General features: G+C 39.0%; 1 protein-coding gene across 1 annotated transcript; it reads left to right on the forward strand.

The window, feature by feature from the left end:
- The first annotated feature begins 5,283 nt into the window (after window positions 1-5,283).
- On the forward strand, window positions 5,284-17,459 carry LOC130463381 (uncharacterized). Its single transcript, XM_056832494.1, has 3 exons — window positions 5,284-5,603; window positions 5,690-5,826; window positions 17,338-17,459. Exons 1-3 carry the CDS (start codon window positions 5,284-5,286, stop codon window positions 17,457-17,459), a joined length of 579 nt encoding a protein of 192 aa, XP_056688472.1.
- The last annotated feature ends 2,556 nt before the right edge of the window (window positions 17,460-20,015 follow it).

Below are 20,015 nucleotides of genomic sequence, written 5' to 3' on the forward strand. Positions count from 1 at the left end.
TTTGAATGTGAGTCTTTCAGTTGTCCAAACAGAAATTTTATATGATGATTAATGGAACATAATACCATTAAGTTCCAGCCTTTAGAAGGACTTTAAAACAAACATGATGACCCTGCAACTAATGTAGCAAGACTTTGCTTCATTTCCCACTTGTAGGTCAAGTAACCAGACTTAGCTCCCGGAATTTGAGTTCTTAACAAGAGGTAGAACCTCAAGCGGTAATTTAATACAAACTTTTAGGTAGAAATTGAATCTTGAATTCATTTCTTTTGTTCCCCTTTCATATCCTTTCTAGCACGTTTTCTTACAGTCCTAAAGATTTTACTCTTTGCTTGATCTTCTTTCTTTGTTATGCTTTACAAAGTCTCTTTCTTTTATTCACTTTGAATGACCGCATCCAATGAGTCTAGTTCATTATCGAATCAAAAGAAAATTGGTTGTTAACTATTGGTTATACATGAGTCTTTAACTCAATACTTCATTATTCCAAAACTACCCATTATTCTGAATATACGAGGTCCAATTGGTCTACCATTCAAATTTTAGTTTGAAAACAACCATGAAGATCACCATAAGAAAATAGCATTCAAGATACGCTCTCACTCTCCTTTTCTTTGAGAATCTCTCTCAAAATTAGTTACCAATCGATCGAGGAAATATCGCAGTTCTACTATCCGAACGCAATAAAGATGAAGATTTACGATTCTACAGAATGAACTACCAAAGAAAACATTTATCATACTTTAATAACTTGAATAAAAGCATTCACGCAATCATTAAAGCTATTAAACATTTCATTCATGGAAAAAATAAAACATGGTCCAAAAATGAATGAAACGATTCCAAGACCCTAAAAGTCCTAAATCCTTAAGCAGCTTTGGCATGTCTTAAGTCTTTTAAGATTCTAGGTAAGCAAAACCTATTGCTAGTAATCTCCAAGTTACTCTTGGTTAATGAATTAATACCATAATTTATCCTATTGCCACAACATATGCCTTTGTTGTTTGAGTTACAACCACAATCAACGTGCTCCTTTGGGACGCCTTACCATCTAAGTCAACTAAAATAGCACCTCGCTTTGGCAGAAACCTACTAAGTTAGATCCTTAGATTTTTGTAAGTGCTTGATTTGGAAGGCAACTTTTGAACTCAATATTACTTTAGACCTAGTTGTTTCTATGTTGGTTCGATTATTTAGTGAACTAAATCTAATCGAGCATACGAACATTATCCATGCATAATATATTCATACAAGCATAATATATAGTGCAAAATTAAATTGGTGAACTAGTATGGCCCAAAACTCTTGTCTTGAAGCATCCAATCTTCTTCACCATCTTGTTAGCTTGGCATCGTCTCAAATCTTCATTCAATGCTAACTTAAAGTTCTAAACTTAGAAATGCTTGAAATAATAAAATTACATCAAAATTTCAATGGTTCGCAGACCATATTTAAAACTTTACATTCAAAGATAAAACGGTTCGCAGACCATATTTAACTGTCCTAGATTGGCCATGCTAGTCACTTAGAGTACCTGCATTACATAAAATATACATTCTATGCATTCACCCATTCGTATCCTAAAACGAATGGCCCATTTAATTATTCAAGTATTTATGTGAATTATTTAAAATTCACGTTCACATAAACGCGTCCTAAAAGTTTAATCAATTTCAAAATTATTAATCCTTAGAATTTATTCTAATTAAAATTTAATTTAATTTAAATAAAGCGACCTACGAAAATAATTAAAAATAATTATTTAATTTTAATTTCATTAAGAGGCTCCCACTCAAACCAATAATTATTCCGGATAATTAAATATTTATATATTAAATTAAACTCACGGTCCGGCCCCAGTTAAATAAAATAATTAATTAATTATCCCGTTAGCCATTTTAATGCAAATACAAATATTTAAAGCCCAACGAAATGAAAATGCCCAAAAATGTGCAATGCGGGCTAGGCTTGCGCCCTGCCCAGCACTGCCTCGTGTTGTGTGGCCTACGAGGCCCATGAACACGTCGCCCATGCCCCACAAGCCCTCGCACACACTGCCGCAGCTCGTCGCTGCTTCGTTGCATTGATGTGTCGCTGCTGTGATGCTCGACGATGCGCGCAAGGCAAGGCAACCTTGCCCTTGCTTGCTCGCAGCTCGCAAGCCAAGGCTCACTGCCTTCCATGCTCATTCCGCCCAGCGCGCGTGGCACGCAGCTCGCTTGCTGCTGCCCGCGTTGCCGTGGCTTGGCTACGGGGAGGCAGCCCGTGTGGCTACGACGAGCCACACGTCCACATACCCCTTGTGTTCGTGCCTTTGGTTCGCGCAAACGAACCACCTAATTGAAAAAAAATATCGATTTCACGAACTTATTTGCCTTTAGTTATTTTTTACAAAATTAACAATTTTTATGTTCGAAAAATAACGACTTTACGATTTAATTACTTTTTAACAATAATTCGATTTTGTTACATTTATTACATCTAGGCTAACTTTATTAAAATTTTAATGAACGAACAATGTCAGCAAAATTTGAACATTTTGATAATCGAATATAAAACTTTAAATCGTTCTAAACATTTAAATTTCAGATTTTTACCAATTTGGTTTAAGTGTTAATTAAATTTTACGAATCTAATCAAAATTTTAATCCAATAATTTTTAAAGTCTTCCACTTTACATGAAATTATATTCCCTTTCCCAATTAACCAAATTTCAGATCTAAATTATTTGAAAAATTAATTAGCGATCTAAAATTTACGAATTTGGGTAAAGAGAAATTAGGGTTTATACTTAACATTTATGGCCGAAATTTTTACCATAATTTTAAAATATACCCAAAGGCATTAGGTCAAAATTTCAATCAATTCTGAGTAGATTAGGTCGACCAATTAATTGAAAAACTTTCCGAATTTGTTAATTTTAATTCGTTAATTAACAAAAACGCCCAAAAACTCATAGTCGAGGCCTGGTTTTGCAATTCTGTTCTCATGAGTTGATCTTAGAAAATCGTTTTCAATCTGATTAGGGTCAGAAAAATCAAAATTTCGAAACTTTTTGAATTCAGGACTTATTACACGATTCATCCAATAATCCATAATAATTCTAAAAATTCAACAAAAAATCCAAAAAATTCGACAGCATACAAAAACATATAATGATGCTAAAAATTTCTTTGAATACATAAGGCTCATGAAACCAATGTAGGGGAATACAATTAAACATATAACATGTGCGAAACATCCCCAAAGCCAGGAAACATGTATAAAGCACAGATTAAGCATACTTACATTCGAAGCGTGTTTTCCCGAGTTTAGTATCAACGAACACGAACAAAGAACTCCAATTGTCGTTCCTCTATTTGGTTCACCGACATGTTCAGATCCGTCTTGATAATCGTAGCTTAGACAATATTCAAGAGTTTGTGCTTTTGGGAAGAACAATTCTAATGAAGGCACAGAGAGTTTAGGGTTTCTCTTGCCTTAGGTTAGAATCTGATTTTTGCATTAGATTAAGGAAAATATGTAGATTAGGTTATTATAATAACCTATTAGTAAGCCAAGGCAACCGGCCAAGCACAAGGCTCAACCGGCCAGCAAGGCCCATAAGCACGCTGACACGCATAAGCGCACAACACTGCAGCGCTTGGGCTTAGGCCGACGTAGCTGCTGCTACTGTGGCTTACTTGCGAGCGGGCACAACCGAGGCAGCAAGGCCATAGGCCCTTGCTCCTTGTGCTTTGCTCGTGGGCTTGCTTTCGTGTTTGCTTCATTTAATTATCATCCGATAATTTTAGTTATCGTTTCGTACTTGACGATCCATTGTCGTACGATACTATTATTCGTTTCGCCTAGCTTACGAATATACACAATCACAATATACGATTTAACGATCCAATGTTAAATCGTATTATTATGTTTTCCGAACTAATTTCCCGAAAAGCTATTAAATGACTTTCCGATTCATTTAATCCGATGATCTGTTACATGACAATGGTGTGACCTTATAGGTTCAGTCAAGAGTAAGCTGTGAGCCTAATATAGATTAGAACTCACTGATCAGAAGCATTGCTCCAGCTAGCTATTCCGATCACTTGATCTCACCGAATTCATTGTTCGTAATTAATCTGAATTCTTGGTATTAGACTAATGCACCTTGGGTGAAGGATATATTTCCTTCAGGTTTTAGTGAAGCTAAATACGCAGGTAAGCAAAAAGTACGAAATGTGAAATTGAGTAGGGAAGGGCGTGAGGCTCTGGTTGGTTTTAAACGAACGTCAGAAGGTAAATATGTAGTGTACAAATTTCACGAAGGTCATACTCATTTGCTTGCAACCCCTAGAAAGTGTCACATGCTAAAATCAAATAGGGGAATTACTAATTTCCATAGATGCTTGTATAAGGCATTTCTCGTGCCAATGTTGGTGCAAGTAGGGCGCATCGTTACATAAAGGAACAAGTGGGTGGGTATCAAAATGTTGGATGTAGTAAGCAAGATTTGAAAAACTTCCAAAGAGATTTGGGCCTTCATATTAAAGATTATAATGTTGACATGTTTATTGAGAATTTTAAGAGAAAACAAAAAATCGATCCTTCATTTTATTTTGCATAAGAGATAAATAAGGCCACACGCCAAATGAGACATGTATTTTGGGCAGATGGAATTTCTAGAAAGAATTATTCATTATATGGAGATGTTGTGTCATTTGATACTACCTATGACACTAACAGATATAAGATGATCGTTGCTCCATTTACTGGTCTTGATAACCACATACTTTGTATTACGTTTGGAGCAACATTTTTGGGGCATGAGAAAGCTGAATTTTTTTCTTGGTTATTTGAAAAGTTCATAGATGCAATGTAGGGTCACAAACCTGTTTGCATCATCACTGATCAAGATCCTGCAATGAAAGTAGCCATCAAAAATGTTTTTGACACGTCTACTCATAGGTTTTGCATATGGCATATAATGATAAAACTTTCAGAAAAGTTGGGAAGAACTTTGAGTAGTAACGAAGTTTTTATGAACCAATTTAAGTCTTGTGTGTATCATTCATAGACAAAGGAGGAATTTGAATCATCTTGGAAATCAGTTATCAATGAATTTGAGTTATAAACTAATGATTGGCTTTCTCAAATGTTTTCGATTAGGGACTTGTGGATACCATCTTATTTCAAAGATGTTTTCTTAGGAACTGTGTTATGGACAATGTCGAGGTCTGAAAGTGAGAGTAGTTTTTTTGTAGTTTCACAAATCCGCATTTGAGTATATTGGAGTTCTGGATGCGATTTGAGAGTACTGTAGAGTCACAGAGACATTCTCAATCAATGTCTGACAATGATAACTTTTCTTTAATTCCTGAACTAAAAACAAATAGGGATTTGGAGAGACATGCAAGTCAAGTCTACCCTTTCACTAACTTTTACAAGTTTCAAGAGCAGCTGTGGCTTGCTTGTATGGATTGTGAAGTAGAGGACAAGAAAGAGACAAAAGAGGGACTAGTTATAACTATAGCTAATCATTCTCGAAAAAATGGGAAGATGCGTGAGGTTGTATATAACCCTACGAGTCATGTGGCACACTATTCATGCAAAATGTTCCAGTGTGAAGGCATTCCATGCCGACATATATTAGCATTCTGAAGGGAAAAGGTTTGCCTGAAGTTCCAGGTTACTTTATCTTGAACAGGTGGACCAAGATGGAAGCAAGGAAGTCGATTTTTAATGTGCCCAGTAACCTTTTGGAAGGTTGTTCCAAAATAGATAATGAGGATAAGCTCATTCCTAATAATTGGTTGGAATTATTGAACAACATGAATTTGGAAGGTAGAGATCCTGAAAAACTAACTGTTATCTCAAATGAATTACAAAATGTATCAAAAAAATTAAAAGAGTTCAAGAGTAATCCCAATGAGAGCAAGACATAAGGGTTAGAATCTTTTATCGGATCAAGTGCACCAAAAGAAGTTGAGATTCGTCCACCAAAACAATCGAATACCAAAGGATCTGGTTAACGTATGAAAGGGGGAAAAGAGAAGGCAATCGACCAACAAGAAAAGAAACAAAGACAATGTAAAAGTTGTGGTCATTTGGCATACCACGATAGCCGCAATTTCCCTGCAAAGCTCTCTATTTAACCAAGGTACCCATCTTTTTGTTTAATGTGTAATTTGAATTAGTTTTTCTTTTCTCTTACTGTAGGCACCTACTTTTGTCCCCGTTCCCGCAAGGGAAAGGTTCGATGATGAAAGCATAAAAACTCCACTTGACAACGCATCTCCTATAAAATAAACGAATCTCGATTCCCCATTTCATTTCACCCGAAACCTGCTATTTATGGAAACCTGCTAAAAATAGTAACTGCCGTAAAAGGTAGCTTCTAAAAGTGGCAAATCATAAAAGATAGAAACCTGTCAGAATTAGGTGTTGCATTCCAACATAAATCCTAAATGAGATAGAAAACCGCGAGAATCCTATTCCTAATATGATTCGGAAATAAGAGTTACGTATTAATTAAAATCCTAACGAGCCTAGAGTTCGTAACGGGCCCAGACGCATTCCGTCACAAAATTAATACGCGCTAAAAGACTCGAATTAATCTCAATCTCTACGGATTTCAGGAATCCGAAACTGACAAAGAATTCGGCCCAGACATCACTTTCAACGCCCAGAGCTGGGCGCCGAAATCTTTGACGCCCAGCCCTGGGCGCTGAAATTGCCAGGATCCTATTTTCAAAGCCCAGAGCTGGGCGCCGAAATCTTTGACGCCCAGAGCTGGGCGCTGAAAGTACCTGGGTACGTCTCTTTTCCTAATTCTTTGCGGATTAGAACTCTGCAATTCTATCTTTCCACGAACTCTTCCCTATAAATAGGACCCTAGTTTCGACGTGAAACAACACACAACAACACATAATATATTCTGAGTATTGACTCTAAACCCCTTAGCCTAAGCCTCTCGCTGCAAAATTGTTCACGCGTTCTGTCGCAATCGATCCATAAATCGAACAGAACGTATCCTGTCCCATAATCGAGATTCGTTAAATAAAAAGGAGAAATAGAAAAGTCAAAGTGGTTAGTTTTCTGAGAACCGTGACGCACCTCTCAAGGGTGCGTCGTGATGTGTCCCTTTTCGATGATTTAACTGCTTTCCTCGCCCTTTTTATGAACTGTTAAACTAACCTAATATGATTGTTCTATCACGCCTAACAAATATAATATTTTTGGGAAATCGGATTATCATGCTAGGTCCCTTAATGTTATTTAAATCAGATAATCACGATCGAATTAGTATTATATGTTGCATATTGCTAAAATCAATTCAGATTAGTTTAATAGTTAACGCATGTCCCTTCAATTATTTATGATGAGCTAGTAAGGATATCCTGCCTCTGGAGTTATCGACGAGCGAATTATTCCTCTCGGTAGTTACAGTCCCCCGAACCCTCAATCTCTACCTTGCGGGTGTATATTGAGAGATCCCCACACCAGGGATCACAAGGGAACCTACGGCCGTCGTGGTCAAACATAATTGCACTCCCTTTATGTCACGATAACCGGGTTTTGTCAGTTTTTCTCATTGTCGTTAAAAACTGAATGGCTATTCCTATATTACTAGTCAATTGGGTGTATACTCACAGGAACTCCAATTCCACTTGATTGAATAAAAAGAATCGTCACACCCACGAGGGGCAAGGTCACGCATTAGCCTCGCGCTTTTTCGACCCCCTCACAGTGGCGACTCCACTGGGGATAGTGAAGGAAATACTCGTGCTTGTAGGTAATCAAAATAGCCTAAGGGTGAAACGATCCTACCCCGCGTTTATTTCCCCATCAAGTTGGGACGACCTGAAAATCAGCATATTAATGTGAACGGGCAGAACATCATAACGAATCTCGGCTCCCTCGGGAGTTGGGACTAAGGATACCTTTTTTCGCCAATAGGGGGGTGCATACGCCGCGCATGTTTCCCACTCGGTACTTGTGCAGGTAGTACACCTATCCCGAACCCAATCGCTCGCTCATTAGGTCCCTCTCGCCTGCATGCCCCCTTGGCTTGCACTTGCGGGTTGGCCTCTTGAGCGAAATTCGTCTGTTGAAGACACTACCTCGACCGGGGCATGTGTTGGATCTACGATAGAAGCGGTACCAAGCCAGGCGCAAATAAACTACCCATAGAAGCCTATCATAAACTACATGGCGTATTTAATTTTCAAATCCATGTTTGTAATGTAGTTATGTGTAGCGAAATATGTGATTGTGTGTGACAAACTATCCTAGAAAACCAACGACCTTAAAAACTGCCCAAACATTCATAGACTAATTTGCCAAAGAGTTATACCGAAATACGTGTTCCGCAAACCCGAGTGATCGCCACAAAAATAAGCGGCGCTCGGGATGGCCGTAACGAATCTCACAAACGCTGCACAACGCGTAAAGGACGTTATTAGGCAAGCACGTAAAATCGAAGTCGCATAAACAAAAGTAGACGCAAACAGAAAACGAGAACCAGCCAGGGACGCACTTTCAACGCCCCTGGCTGGGCGCCAAAATTTCTCACGCCCACAGCTGGGCGCTGAAGTTGCTGCCTGGCCCTTTAGTCAGGCACAGCAGCCTCGGTGCCCGCGCATAAAAGAAAATACGTAGCGAAAAGAAAAACTTTTCGTAAAAACAATTGCTACGAGGGCGTATGAAAAAGCACTCGATTCTAAAAGCGACTTGTAAAAAATAAATAACTCTTTGTGTCGTTGTTAGGCCTCCTACGACGACGATGTTCGGCACCAAAGCCGAGCATGCTAATTAAACCTTGAATGTCACATGGGCGAAGTATTCAAAAAATAAATGTTCGAATAAAGTCTTCAAAAAAATAAATGTCCAAATAAATCCGAGTCTAGACTAGGCTATGCCAAAGTACAATCTAAATCCTAAGTCTTAGTTGTCTTATCCATAGAATCGGTCCTAATGCTTGGTGTCGTTCTGCAAATAAAAAGGTTAAAACATATTGAGTCTCCCTTCCCAACATTTAAATCAATAAGCACCCATATGTAATTGTCATCCCTTGCTAAGAGTCTACGGCCTCAATACTCTCTCTCACCAATAAAAAGAATATATTATAGTATTTGCAAAATGGAAACGGTCACATTCTGAAAATCATTCCCCCATAGTCGCACAAACCCCAAAGTGAACCTAAGGTGTCAATACCGTTAGCAAAAATTAATGGCCTCAGGGATTAGGATCACATCGGGTCACGACTATCATAGTCCTCTCGAGTCACTCACTCCATGAAATACTACTAAGTAGGGACTAAAAGATTTTCCATGAATGCAACATGACCAACCATGAAAATACCCAAATCGGCATGCCATAAGACAACCATTGGGGTAAAAGCAATACACACTAAAAGAGAAGCCGCACTAATGACTCTAGTCTTGCAAAAATAAAATTCGATCTCCCCAATTAACTACCTTGCCAACATTAAGCAAAATGGCGCATGACGAATAAACACCCAAAGGTTAAAATCTAAAGTGTCAACCAACGAAAGTTATGGTCCAATTAGCCTAAGTCTGAGAGTCGCTTGGTCAAGTATTATAGGCTTACACCACGTCATTATTTTGAGTCTAGGCCACCTCCTTGTATTCATACACGGGTTATAATCAGAAAGATTAATGAAAGTTTGAGTCTAAATCACAACTTCCAATTAAATCCCAGAAACTGGAATCTGAAAAGAAACAAAAATTACTTTCGATGTAATTCTTTCGTTAGAATTCAATAAGGTAAAAACAACATTTTGAATCTACGCTGTTTGCACATTTTAAGAAACGACTAAATACGCTTGCAAAGTAAGACAATTTAAAGGTCCACCCTAGGCCTACTAAAATTAAAGCTCCACTATAGGCCTACCAAACGAGGCTCACTCAGTCTCGCCTCGTGACTCAAAGACCACAACCATCTACCTTGTAGCCCAAATTAAAAATTTGAAGGATTTATGTTGGGGAGAAATCCCAAACAAAAGAAAAAAGGGAAAGAGAAAAGGGAGAGCGAAAAGAGCCATGAAATACTTAGCCCATACCTCTCAAAGTGCGAAATTTACCTAAGTAAACGAAGGAAAAGAATTGAGTCAACCAATCCAAGTCATAAAATTCTACGATGTCTACCCTTTCCAATCCTTATGCTCTTAGACGCCTTGGCTCTGGGGTCCCTGTTCAGCTCATTTAACCTATCCATGTTCTCATTTCCATGACCCAAGAAACCATTACCTCGACTCTTGTTCTTGAACTCGTTGTCAACCGCAAACCACGCACGACCATTGACACGTGCGTCATACCCCTTATTTCCAAAACCTGCTCTTATACCACCATTAGCATAATGACCATATAACTTGTATACCCTTGAGCCGTCCCCATGCTGCTCATTGGCCTTGGTTGGTGTAAACTCGTGACACTAGCACGAAGATGCAAATTGTGAGCCCTAGCAGGTATAATCCTCATGCTTGACCAACACCTATACAAATTCTCCTATCTCATTCAACCCATCTTTCAAGCCGTCTTGAGTCACAAACAAAAAAAAGGGAAACAAATGAAAGTGCAAAAAATAATAAAATGTGAATAATAAAAAGAAACTTTGCAAAAGCGCCTCTAAAGTTAGTCTAAAAAGGAAAAGAAGCATTTAGCGCACCAAAAAAAAAAGATCAACCCAGAAATAATTTTCAGCGCCCACAGCTGGGCGCCGAAATCTTTAGCGCCCCAGCCTGGGCGCTGAATCTCTCTGCTTGCTAAAATTTGTCCAGAAGTGCTCGTTATTTTATCCGCACATGCACGGAAAAATAACGAACACTTGGGGGGTACAGCACGTATTCAGATATACGTACCACCAAAAAAATACATGTACTCAAAACAAATAAATATAAAACAAATTTTTGGCAGTAGATTTAAATAATAATAAACTTCACTTATTCTACCGTTTCAAATAATATGTTTCCACCTCAGAACATACTTGTTTAAAATCGGCATTCTATGAAACCATTTTCTAGGTTAAGAACTACGCAAGACCTGATTCCAAATTAAATCTATTTAAGGCGGATACGTAGGCAATCCATGATTCGGTCCAACCAATTTGTTAGAGCCTATGGAATAACAAGAATAAGAAATAGAAGTCCCTTATTGAAATTTAATTACTTGCAACCCAAGTCGAAAGAAAGATTTAAGTCAAAAGAAGAATCCAAGTCATAAAGATGCCAAAATTAATGAGCACACATCGAAAAATAATAAGGGCACGTACCCTTGCCAGAAGGAGCACTCATACTCCTAGGCACTTAGCCAAGACTCAAAAGATCGCTTTGCCTCAATTGAATGGGGGGTAGCGCAAGCGTCCATGACTTCTAAAGTACTCGACTTGACCCCCCTTAAAGCGAACTAACTCACTTAAAGACTTTCTTTCACCACTAGACATAGTCGTTCGCTTAAAGACCTTCTTTCACCATTAAGACACAGTCATAATCGCCAACAAGTAATAAGGGCAGTAAGCTTGCAATAAAGAGGATTGTTCTACGACGTCGCCCCATCGTTCCTTCGAGCTCAGGGCACCCGTTCATGGTAACTCAAATGCTCGTGAATCCCCTTTAAAAAAATCAGACATTGTCAATAGGACTTGGCACTTAACCAAGGCTCACCCTACTCAGACATATGACACGGGCATCTAAAATCGAAATCTGAAAACATTATTAATGGGAAGACATAACAGTAACTGGGGGCTAAAAAATTGAAATGAAAAGGGCTAGGGAAAGAACTAAGTACACCTTGACCTTTTGTGCAGACATACACCAAGTAAATCTAAGTCAATTTGACAACGGTTTATATTCCCGCAATTCTGGAAAAGATGGCCCTAAAAGCCTAAAGCATATGCCAAACGGGCACAAGTATATCTTGACGCCTGCACCCTGGCTTCCAGCAAATCCTTAGACAACATTCCAAAAATCGTAACAGTATTTTGATTCACTCATGTAATCCTGTACGAACCCTTCTATAAGTCAAACTTACTTAGGACACCTCGGATTGTACATAGTAGGACTCAGATTTCAAATAATTTTCAAAGACTTCTTCGAACATAATAAAGTGACGTTGGTTTAAGCTAAGTATGCGTTTATCTCAATTTTGCAAGTGAGTTAAAAGATATATAAATATGATTATGGGTAAAGAAAGGCACATAGCTTTTGGACAAGGCACACTTCAACATGTGACTACCTTGACCATGGCAATGTCGCACAATACGATATTTACAAGAAAAGTAGCAAATTACTACCCGAACGTACCTCGCACTAAACGAGTCTGGTTCAAACTATTCATGATCCATGTCACCATGAATGCATAAAGACGTATGCAAAGCATTATAGCACCAAGCCAATTCCGTAGCTACAATTGGGGGCTTGAGAAAAACACTCTAAAAATGCTCGAAATGACGGTTTTATCGCAAATTCTCGAAGCTAATGCTATACATACATCATAGGGGCACAATCCTAAGCTTTAAATTGTGAAAAACAAACCTTAGAATGGCTGCAACCCCTACCAAATTCTAAGCATTACTTAGAGTATATAAAGTCACCCCACTAACAAGGGTAACTGAAAATCGCGAGTCACCAAAACTCCGATTAAAACTACTGCACCTAACGCTCGCCTTATAAGCGCCCGTTACACGGTCTACCTCGTTCCAAAGCAAAAGCGAAAGGAAAAAATCAAGAAAGAAAGAACTGTCAAAATTCTGCCCAGAAATCAATTTCAACGCCCAGAGCTGGGCGCCGATATCTTTAACGCCCCAGCCTGGGCGCTGAATCTTTCTGCTAACCAAGTTACCCAGATATTAAAAAAAGAAAGAAAGAAACACCTATGAATCCTCGCATCGAACGAAGTAATAAGCCGTGCAAACCCACGCAGAAGGTGCTACACTTATTCGAGCACCTGAACAAGGCATGATAAAATACTCCAAATAATGATATCCCAACACTTGGAGGAATGTTCTAAGACACGCCGTTAGGCCACACAAGCCTGCGTTGCACCATAATCCCACAGTACAAGTCTAAAAAAAAGGTAAGGCACATTGCACTAATGCAAGCACGACCAAGAATAAGAGGCAAATACTACTTATCGCCCAAATGCAAGCCACACGACTTCTACATTAAGGATTAAAGGTAGCAAACATTACCTACCACGGAAGGGATAACTCGCACCTACATGAGCGAAACCCCAAGGCATCTTTCTCGAAAGAACCTACAAAATCGTACGCCAAAAGGAAGCATCCCAACATGCATACTTGGGAGCTCCAAGCTACGAAACAACCATAGCAAAATAAAAAAATCTCAAAGCAAATGTTTGAACAATCGAAAGGGCACGATGTTTGATCCCACTTCATGAATGGGCCTGAACCCTATCAAGCTTCTAAGCAAACTATTCAAAATCAGTCATTGCTCAAAAAAAAAAAAAAAATGATTCAAGCAAACTGATTAATGGACCGCACACAACGACCATTCTATGAACACTCGTTCGCACATACATATCATCATTTTAAGTATTGAACATTCACGAACACGTTCAAAAAATATAAGAGCGATCAAAGTCTTACACGTCAAGATATATTCCTCGGGCTATATAGACTCGCCCGACTATTGCAATAACTGTACACCTTAAGAGCAAGAGTTCCTTAACATAATCGCCCCAAAGCGACAAGCACCGTAGTCCACCAATCGGCTACGGCTTCTCAAGAAAATCATCAAGTTCTAAAAACAAAGAAAAAACAAAAAAGAAGAGAATACATAGAACTTCCAAGTGAGATAAACGAATGAACAAGAGGCCGACTGTGTCGTCCAAAGACCAGCCCTAACAACACTTTCAACCCCCCACCTGGGCGTGAATTATTTCAACGCCCAGGCCTGGGCGCCGAAAATGAACCCAGGCTCAAAAAAAAAGGGGCCCTAACTTCTTTTGGGCCCTGCCATACTCATTCGACTTGAAAATTGCCGAAAGTCGCACCTCACGACTTTGGCAAAGTAGCACACCACTACAAAGATCGCTCGCACTTACGAGCACGATCCCAAACACGATCAAGGACATTACAAAATGCGTATCCCCAAGGAATCTCTTTGACAAGAAATGACCGCCAAGCGCGAGTGCTTGGGGACTCGAAAGAAAAAAATATATCTTAAAAGAAAGTATGCAAAGTTAATATTCCCAGACTACGCTGTACGAAGTCCCGTGTTTGGATAACCTCAAAAAATAAAACCGGATTACGACTTAAAGACAAAGGTCGTCGTTGATACTTATACATAGTCCCCTAATCAAGGACCCAGGTAGTGGCAAGATTGAGCCGTAAAGACTAGCTTAAAACCATGAAAGGTGATGACCACAAGACAATGGTCCGTCTAAGTACGTTGTCAACCCACATTCAGGTTACAACTAAATCCGAGCATCCCTCGAAAGAATTCGCTCTTGCAAGAATGAATAAAAGGAAATTCTCAAAAGAAATAAAAAAGAACCAAAGAAATAGGAACTTGCCCATCTTCAGTCGGCAAGGTCGCGTCACCAACCGCGCGAGTTCCCAAATCGAAAAAACGAATTCAGGGACGTCCACCCTTAGCGGACAGGGCTCGCCCACCCTCAGCGGGCGGGGTCTGCGTCACTAGCCGCGCAGGTCCTCAGTTTTTGACAAAAATAAAGTCTTCAAATTTAAAATAGGCTCGCCATCTTCAGCCGGCGGGGTCTACGGCGCAAACCACGTAGGTCCTTATTTTCAAAAAAAGCAAAATAAATTTCAAAATAGATTCGTCCACTTCTATCGGACGGGGTGTCCACCCTCAGCGGACAAGGTTCGCCATCTTCAGCCGGCGGGGTCTACGTCACTAACCGCGTAGGTCCTTATTTTCAAAAACATCAAAATAGATTCGTCCACTTCTATCGGACGGGGTGTCCACCCTCAGCGGACAAGGTTCGCCATCTTCAGCCGGCGGGGTCTACGTCACTAACCGCGTAGGTCCTTATTTTCAAAAACATCAAAACAGATTCGTCCACTTCTATCGGACGGGGGGTCCACCCTCAGCGGACAGGCTCGCCCACCTTCAGCGGCCGGGGTCTGCGTCACTAACAGCGCAGGTCCTTAGTCGCTGCAACGATAACTTTTTCTGGATTTTCCTTCATTTTACGTCCTATAAAAACAAGGGTACTGGATTTTCCTTCGTTTTACGTCCTATAAAAACAAGGGGGTTTTCTCGTTTAGCTAGCCCTGAAAATGAGAACCTTTAAAAATGTTTTACCTCGTGATTGGGCTTGGCCGGGCCCAATTACACTTTACAGCTTTAATTTCGAAAACATTTGTAGCTACTCCCAATGACAAAGTGAGGGAGTTTCTACGCACCTTTAGATCCTTCCAATGACAAAGTGAGGAAGTTTCTATACTATCAGTTGACAAATCCCAATGACACGTGAGGGATATGCCGACACTTCAAGTGATGACCCTTAAGTCAAATGTTATCACTCGGGGGCTCGTGAGACCCTCGCAAAACAGGTCACATACACCATGGCTTGTGTGACACACTCCGTCTAATACTTTGACCATCGTCTTACTCCAAGACTCAGTCAAAGTGGGGGCTAACTGTAGGCACCTACTTTTGTCCCCGTTCCCGCAAGGGAAAGGTTCGATGATGAAAGCATAAAAACTCCACTTGACAACGCATCTCCTATAAAATAAACGAATCTCGATTCCCCATTTCATTTCACCCGAAACCTGCTATTTATGGAAACCTGCTAAAAATAGTAACTGCCGTAAAAGGTAGCTTCTAAAAGTGGCAAATCATAAAAGATAGAAACCTGTCAGAATTAGGTGTTGCATTCCAACATAAATCCTAAATGAGATAGAAAACCGCGAGAATCCTATTCCTAATATGATTCGGAAATAAGAGTTACGTATTAATTAAAATCCTAACGAGCCTAGAGTTCATAACGGGCCCCGACGCATTCCGTCACAAAATTAATACGCGCTAAAAGACTCGAATTAATCTCAAACTCTACGGATTTCAGGAATCCGAATCTGACAAAGAATTCGGCCCAGACATCACTTTCAACGCCCAGAGCTGGGCGCCGAAATCTTTGACGCCCAGCCCTGTGCGCTGAAATTGCTAGGATCCTATTTTCAACGCCCAGAGCTGGGCGCCGAAATCTTTGACGCCCAGAGCTGGGCGCTGAAAGTACCTGGGTACGTCTCTTTTCCTAATTCTTTGCCGATTAGAACTCTGCAATTCTATCTTTCCACGAACTCTTCCCTATAAATAGGCCCCTAGTTTCGACGTGAAACAACACACAACAACACATAATATATTCTGAGTATTGACTCTAAACCCCTTAGCCTAAGCCTCTCGCTGCGAAACTGTTCACGCGTTCTGTCGCAATCGATCCATAAATCGAACAGAACGTATCATGTCCCATAATCGAGATTCGTTAAATAAAAAGGAGAAATAGCAAAGTCAAAGTGGTTAGTTTTCTGAGACCGTGACGCACCTCTCAAGGGTGCATCGTGATGTGTCCCTTTTCGATGATTTAACTGCTTTCCTCGCCCTTTTTATGAACTGTTAAACTAACCTAATATGATTGTTCTATCACGCCTAACAAATATAATATTTTTGGGAAATCGGATTATCATGCTAGGTCCCTTAATGTTATTTAAATCAGATAATCACGATCGAATTAGTATTATATGTTGCATATTGCTAAAATCAATTCAGATTAGTTTAATAGTTAACTCATGTCCCTTCAATTATTTATGCTGAGCTAGTAAGGATATCCTGCCTCTGGAGTTATCGACGAGCGAATTACTCCTCTCGGTAGTTACAGTCCCCCGAACCCTCAATCTCTACCTTGCGGGTGTATATTGAGAGATCCCCACACCAGGGATCACAAGGGAACCTACGGCCGTCGTGGTCAAACATAATTGCACTCCCTTTATGTCACGATAACCGGGTTTTGTCAGTTTTTCTCATTGTCGTTAAAAACTGAATGGCGACTCCTATATTACTAGTCAATTGGGTGTATACTCACGGGAAATCCAATTACACTTGATTGAATAAAAAGAATCGTCACACCCACGAGGGGCAAGGTCACGCATTAGCCTCGCGCTTTTTCGACCCCCTCACACTTACTAATGTCTTTGTTTTCAAAGGGTGTTTTGTTGCTGTGATGTTTTGTTTTCCTAGGGTGTTTTATTGCCTGCAAAGCTCTCTATTAAACCAAGGTACCCTTCTTTATATTTAATGTGTAATTTGAAGTTAGTTTTTCTTTTGTCTTCCTAATGTCTTTGTATTTCTAGGGTGTTCTGTTGCAGGCGGGATGTTGTCTATGGTTTCTGTTTTAGCTCTAGCCGATGGTGGTGGTGGTATTGCTGATGTTGATGTGGTGTTGGTGTTGCTGATGTTGATGTGGTGTTGCTGATTTTGATGTAGTGTTGTTGCAGCCGTTTATTTTCTACTACTTCGTGTACCATCTATTGTATTTTTTTCCATTGGATAATAGGGAGATATGTGTGCTGGTTCTCGTTGTTTGAGAGCAATGAGCTGAAGTATGTATAACATATCATCATCTTAGGGTCACGTTTTGGTATCAGACTGAATTGTGTCTTGTGAGCAGAAGATTTACTTAAGAAGTCTGAAAATCGGCTTATGCAGAAGACGTTTTAATAAAAAGTTGATGAAGTTTGGGATGTAATTGGTGATTGAATGCCAATATTACCTCTTGTCATAACAAACCTCTTGTCATAACATATGCTACGGAGTATTAGTTTTGTGTATCTATAAAATAAGTAATGCCAAATTGAATAAGGTAATTAGCAGTATTAGTGTTGTGTATCGATAAAACAAGAAATACTAAATTGAATATTGTAATGCCATATGAGGAATGGTTTAAAGACAACCTATGTAGGAATCGAACCCACATCCCCTATGCATCATTTGCATAGTGCTCTACCACTTGAGCTAATAGGTTATAACACAACTCCAACTACAGATTGTTAAAAGCCATCAAGAACAAGACTACAGTTTTCACCCATCACAAATTTCATAATTTCAAAATACAGAGCAGTCAGGAATTTTAGAATTCATTCTTGATCTCCACAGTTAACACAATATGAAGAACAAAATATTCAACTGGAAAACCAAATTTTGTACTTAAGAAGGGGAGAAAGTTAGAAAAAGCAAATAGGACACAATTAGTATGTTTATTTCCTTCTAATAGGAAATCAGGATATCTGTTGTTACCACTAGCTTCTATTTTAAATCATAATTACTCCCTTACCACTCTATTTAACCAAATCTCATTTTCACGCACTACCACCTCAAGTAAACAATACAATTCCCATCTCCCTAGTTTTCCCCTTTGGCCCTTTCATGCAATCACAACCAGATTTAGGAAAAGGAGAGGACCTCCTCCCATAAATCATAAGCAAAACAATAATCCCTTCTTTAACAAAATCTAAACAATAAGAAGGATGGTGACTGCCTGGCTGGTGGGGGCAGTAGGCAGTAGCAAGAAGCAACAATAACAAAATGTATATAAACAAGTACCAATGAGAAATATTTCCCATGCAAAGACCCTAGCAATATCATTGGAGTTTTCAAAGCAAGATCAGGCGATATATACTTAATACTACACAATTTTGACCTTCCCATGATCTACAAAGCACAACTGAAAATTAATTCCAAAATCTCTTTCTAGCCCCCACCATTTCCAACCCTAAATAAATCAATTAATGTAAGCAAAATTAATGTAAGCAATTTTCCAATTCGTTATCACCACTAGTTTACCTAAATGAATTAGACCACTAGTTTACCTAAATGAATTAAACGACTAGTTTACCTAAATTGATTCACTAATTCCCCAACTTTGATATGAAAATGGCGAATTAATGTGAGCATTATCACCAATTTATTGTTATCATCAATTTGTGGACAGAGGAGTCTCGAGAAAAAAAAACCATACGTAACTCGGCTTAGTAGCTACACTCCGAAGTGATGCTTCCGCTGTTGAGGCCGAACGCTCCATGGTATTTGGATGTTTACAATTTGCAGGGAGTTGGGAACTGGGAAGGGATTCAAGGAAGGAGGAGGAGGGCACTGAATCAAGAAGAGAGAGAGAGAGAGAGAGAGAGTAAAAGAGAGATCTGATTAGAGTTTTATATTCTTATACGAAGTTTTATTTTTTAATCCTAATGAGTCATATTCAGCGTGTTAATCTTGGCCGTAGCTGAAAATCCAAGGGTTGAAGGCGAGAGTTCTCATTCAAAGGGGGTTCTCATTATAAAAGGGGTTCTCATGAGAACCGTGAAGGAAATATGTCCTTCACCCAAGGTGCATTAAGTCTAATACCAAGGTTCAGATTAATTGCGAACAATTAATTCAGTAAGATCAAGTGATCGAATGTTTCTGGATTATTGGATTTATCGCAGGAAGCAGTACTGAATTCGAAAATTGTTGAAATTTCGATTTTTTTTTTACCCTAATCTGATTGAAAACAATTTTCTAAGATCAACTCATGAGTACGGAATTGCAAAAACCGGCATCGAAGTATGTGTTTTTGGGCGTTTTTGTTAATTTGCGTGTTAAATTAATAAATTCGGAAATATTCTTAATTAATTGGTCGACCTAAATTACTCAGAATTCATTGAAACTTTGACAAAATTCTGTTGGGTATATTCTCTAATTATTGTAAAAAATTCAGCCGTTTTTATCAAGTATAAACCCTAATTTTGCTTTTCCCAAATTCGTAAATTTTTGATCGCTAATTGATTTTTTTAAATAATTTGGATCTAGTAATTTGGTTAATTGGGAAAGTGAATATAATTTCATGCCAAGTGGCAGTTTTTAAAAATTATTGGATTAAAATTTTGATTAGATTTGTTAATTTTAATCGACACTTAAACCAAATTCGTAAAAATCTGAAATTTAAATGTATAGAACGATTTAAAGTTTTAGATTCGTTTATTTAAAAGTTCAA

Source organism: Spinacia oleracea, chromosome 6 (assembly GCF_020520425.1).
Source record: "Spinacia oleracea cultivar Varoflay chromosome 6, BTI_SOV_V1, whole genome shotgun sequence".
Classification (NCBI taxonomy): domain Eukaryota; kingdom Viridiplantae; phylum Streptophyta; class Magnoliopsida; order Caryophyllales; family Amaranthaceae; genus Spinacia; species Spinacia oleracea.

Coding starts and splice junctions, on each gene's coding strand:
- LOC130463381 (XM_056832494.1), top strand. CDS start 5,284: ATGCGATTTGAGAGTACTGTAGAGTCACAGAGACATTCTCAATCAATG. Junction 5,604..5,689: donor TATTCATGCAAAATGTTCCA/GTGTGAAGGCAT, acceptor TATCTTGAACAG/GTGGACCAAGATGGAAGCAA. Junction 5,827..17,337: donor GAACAACATGAATTTGGAAG/GTAGAGATCCTG, acceptor TTGTATTTCTAG/GGTGTTCTGTTGCAGGCGGG.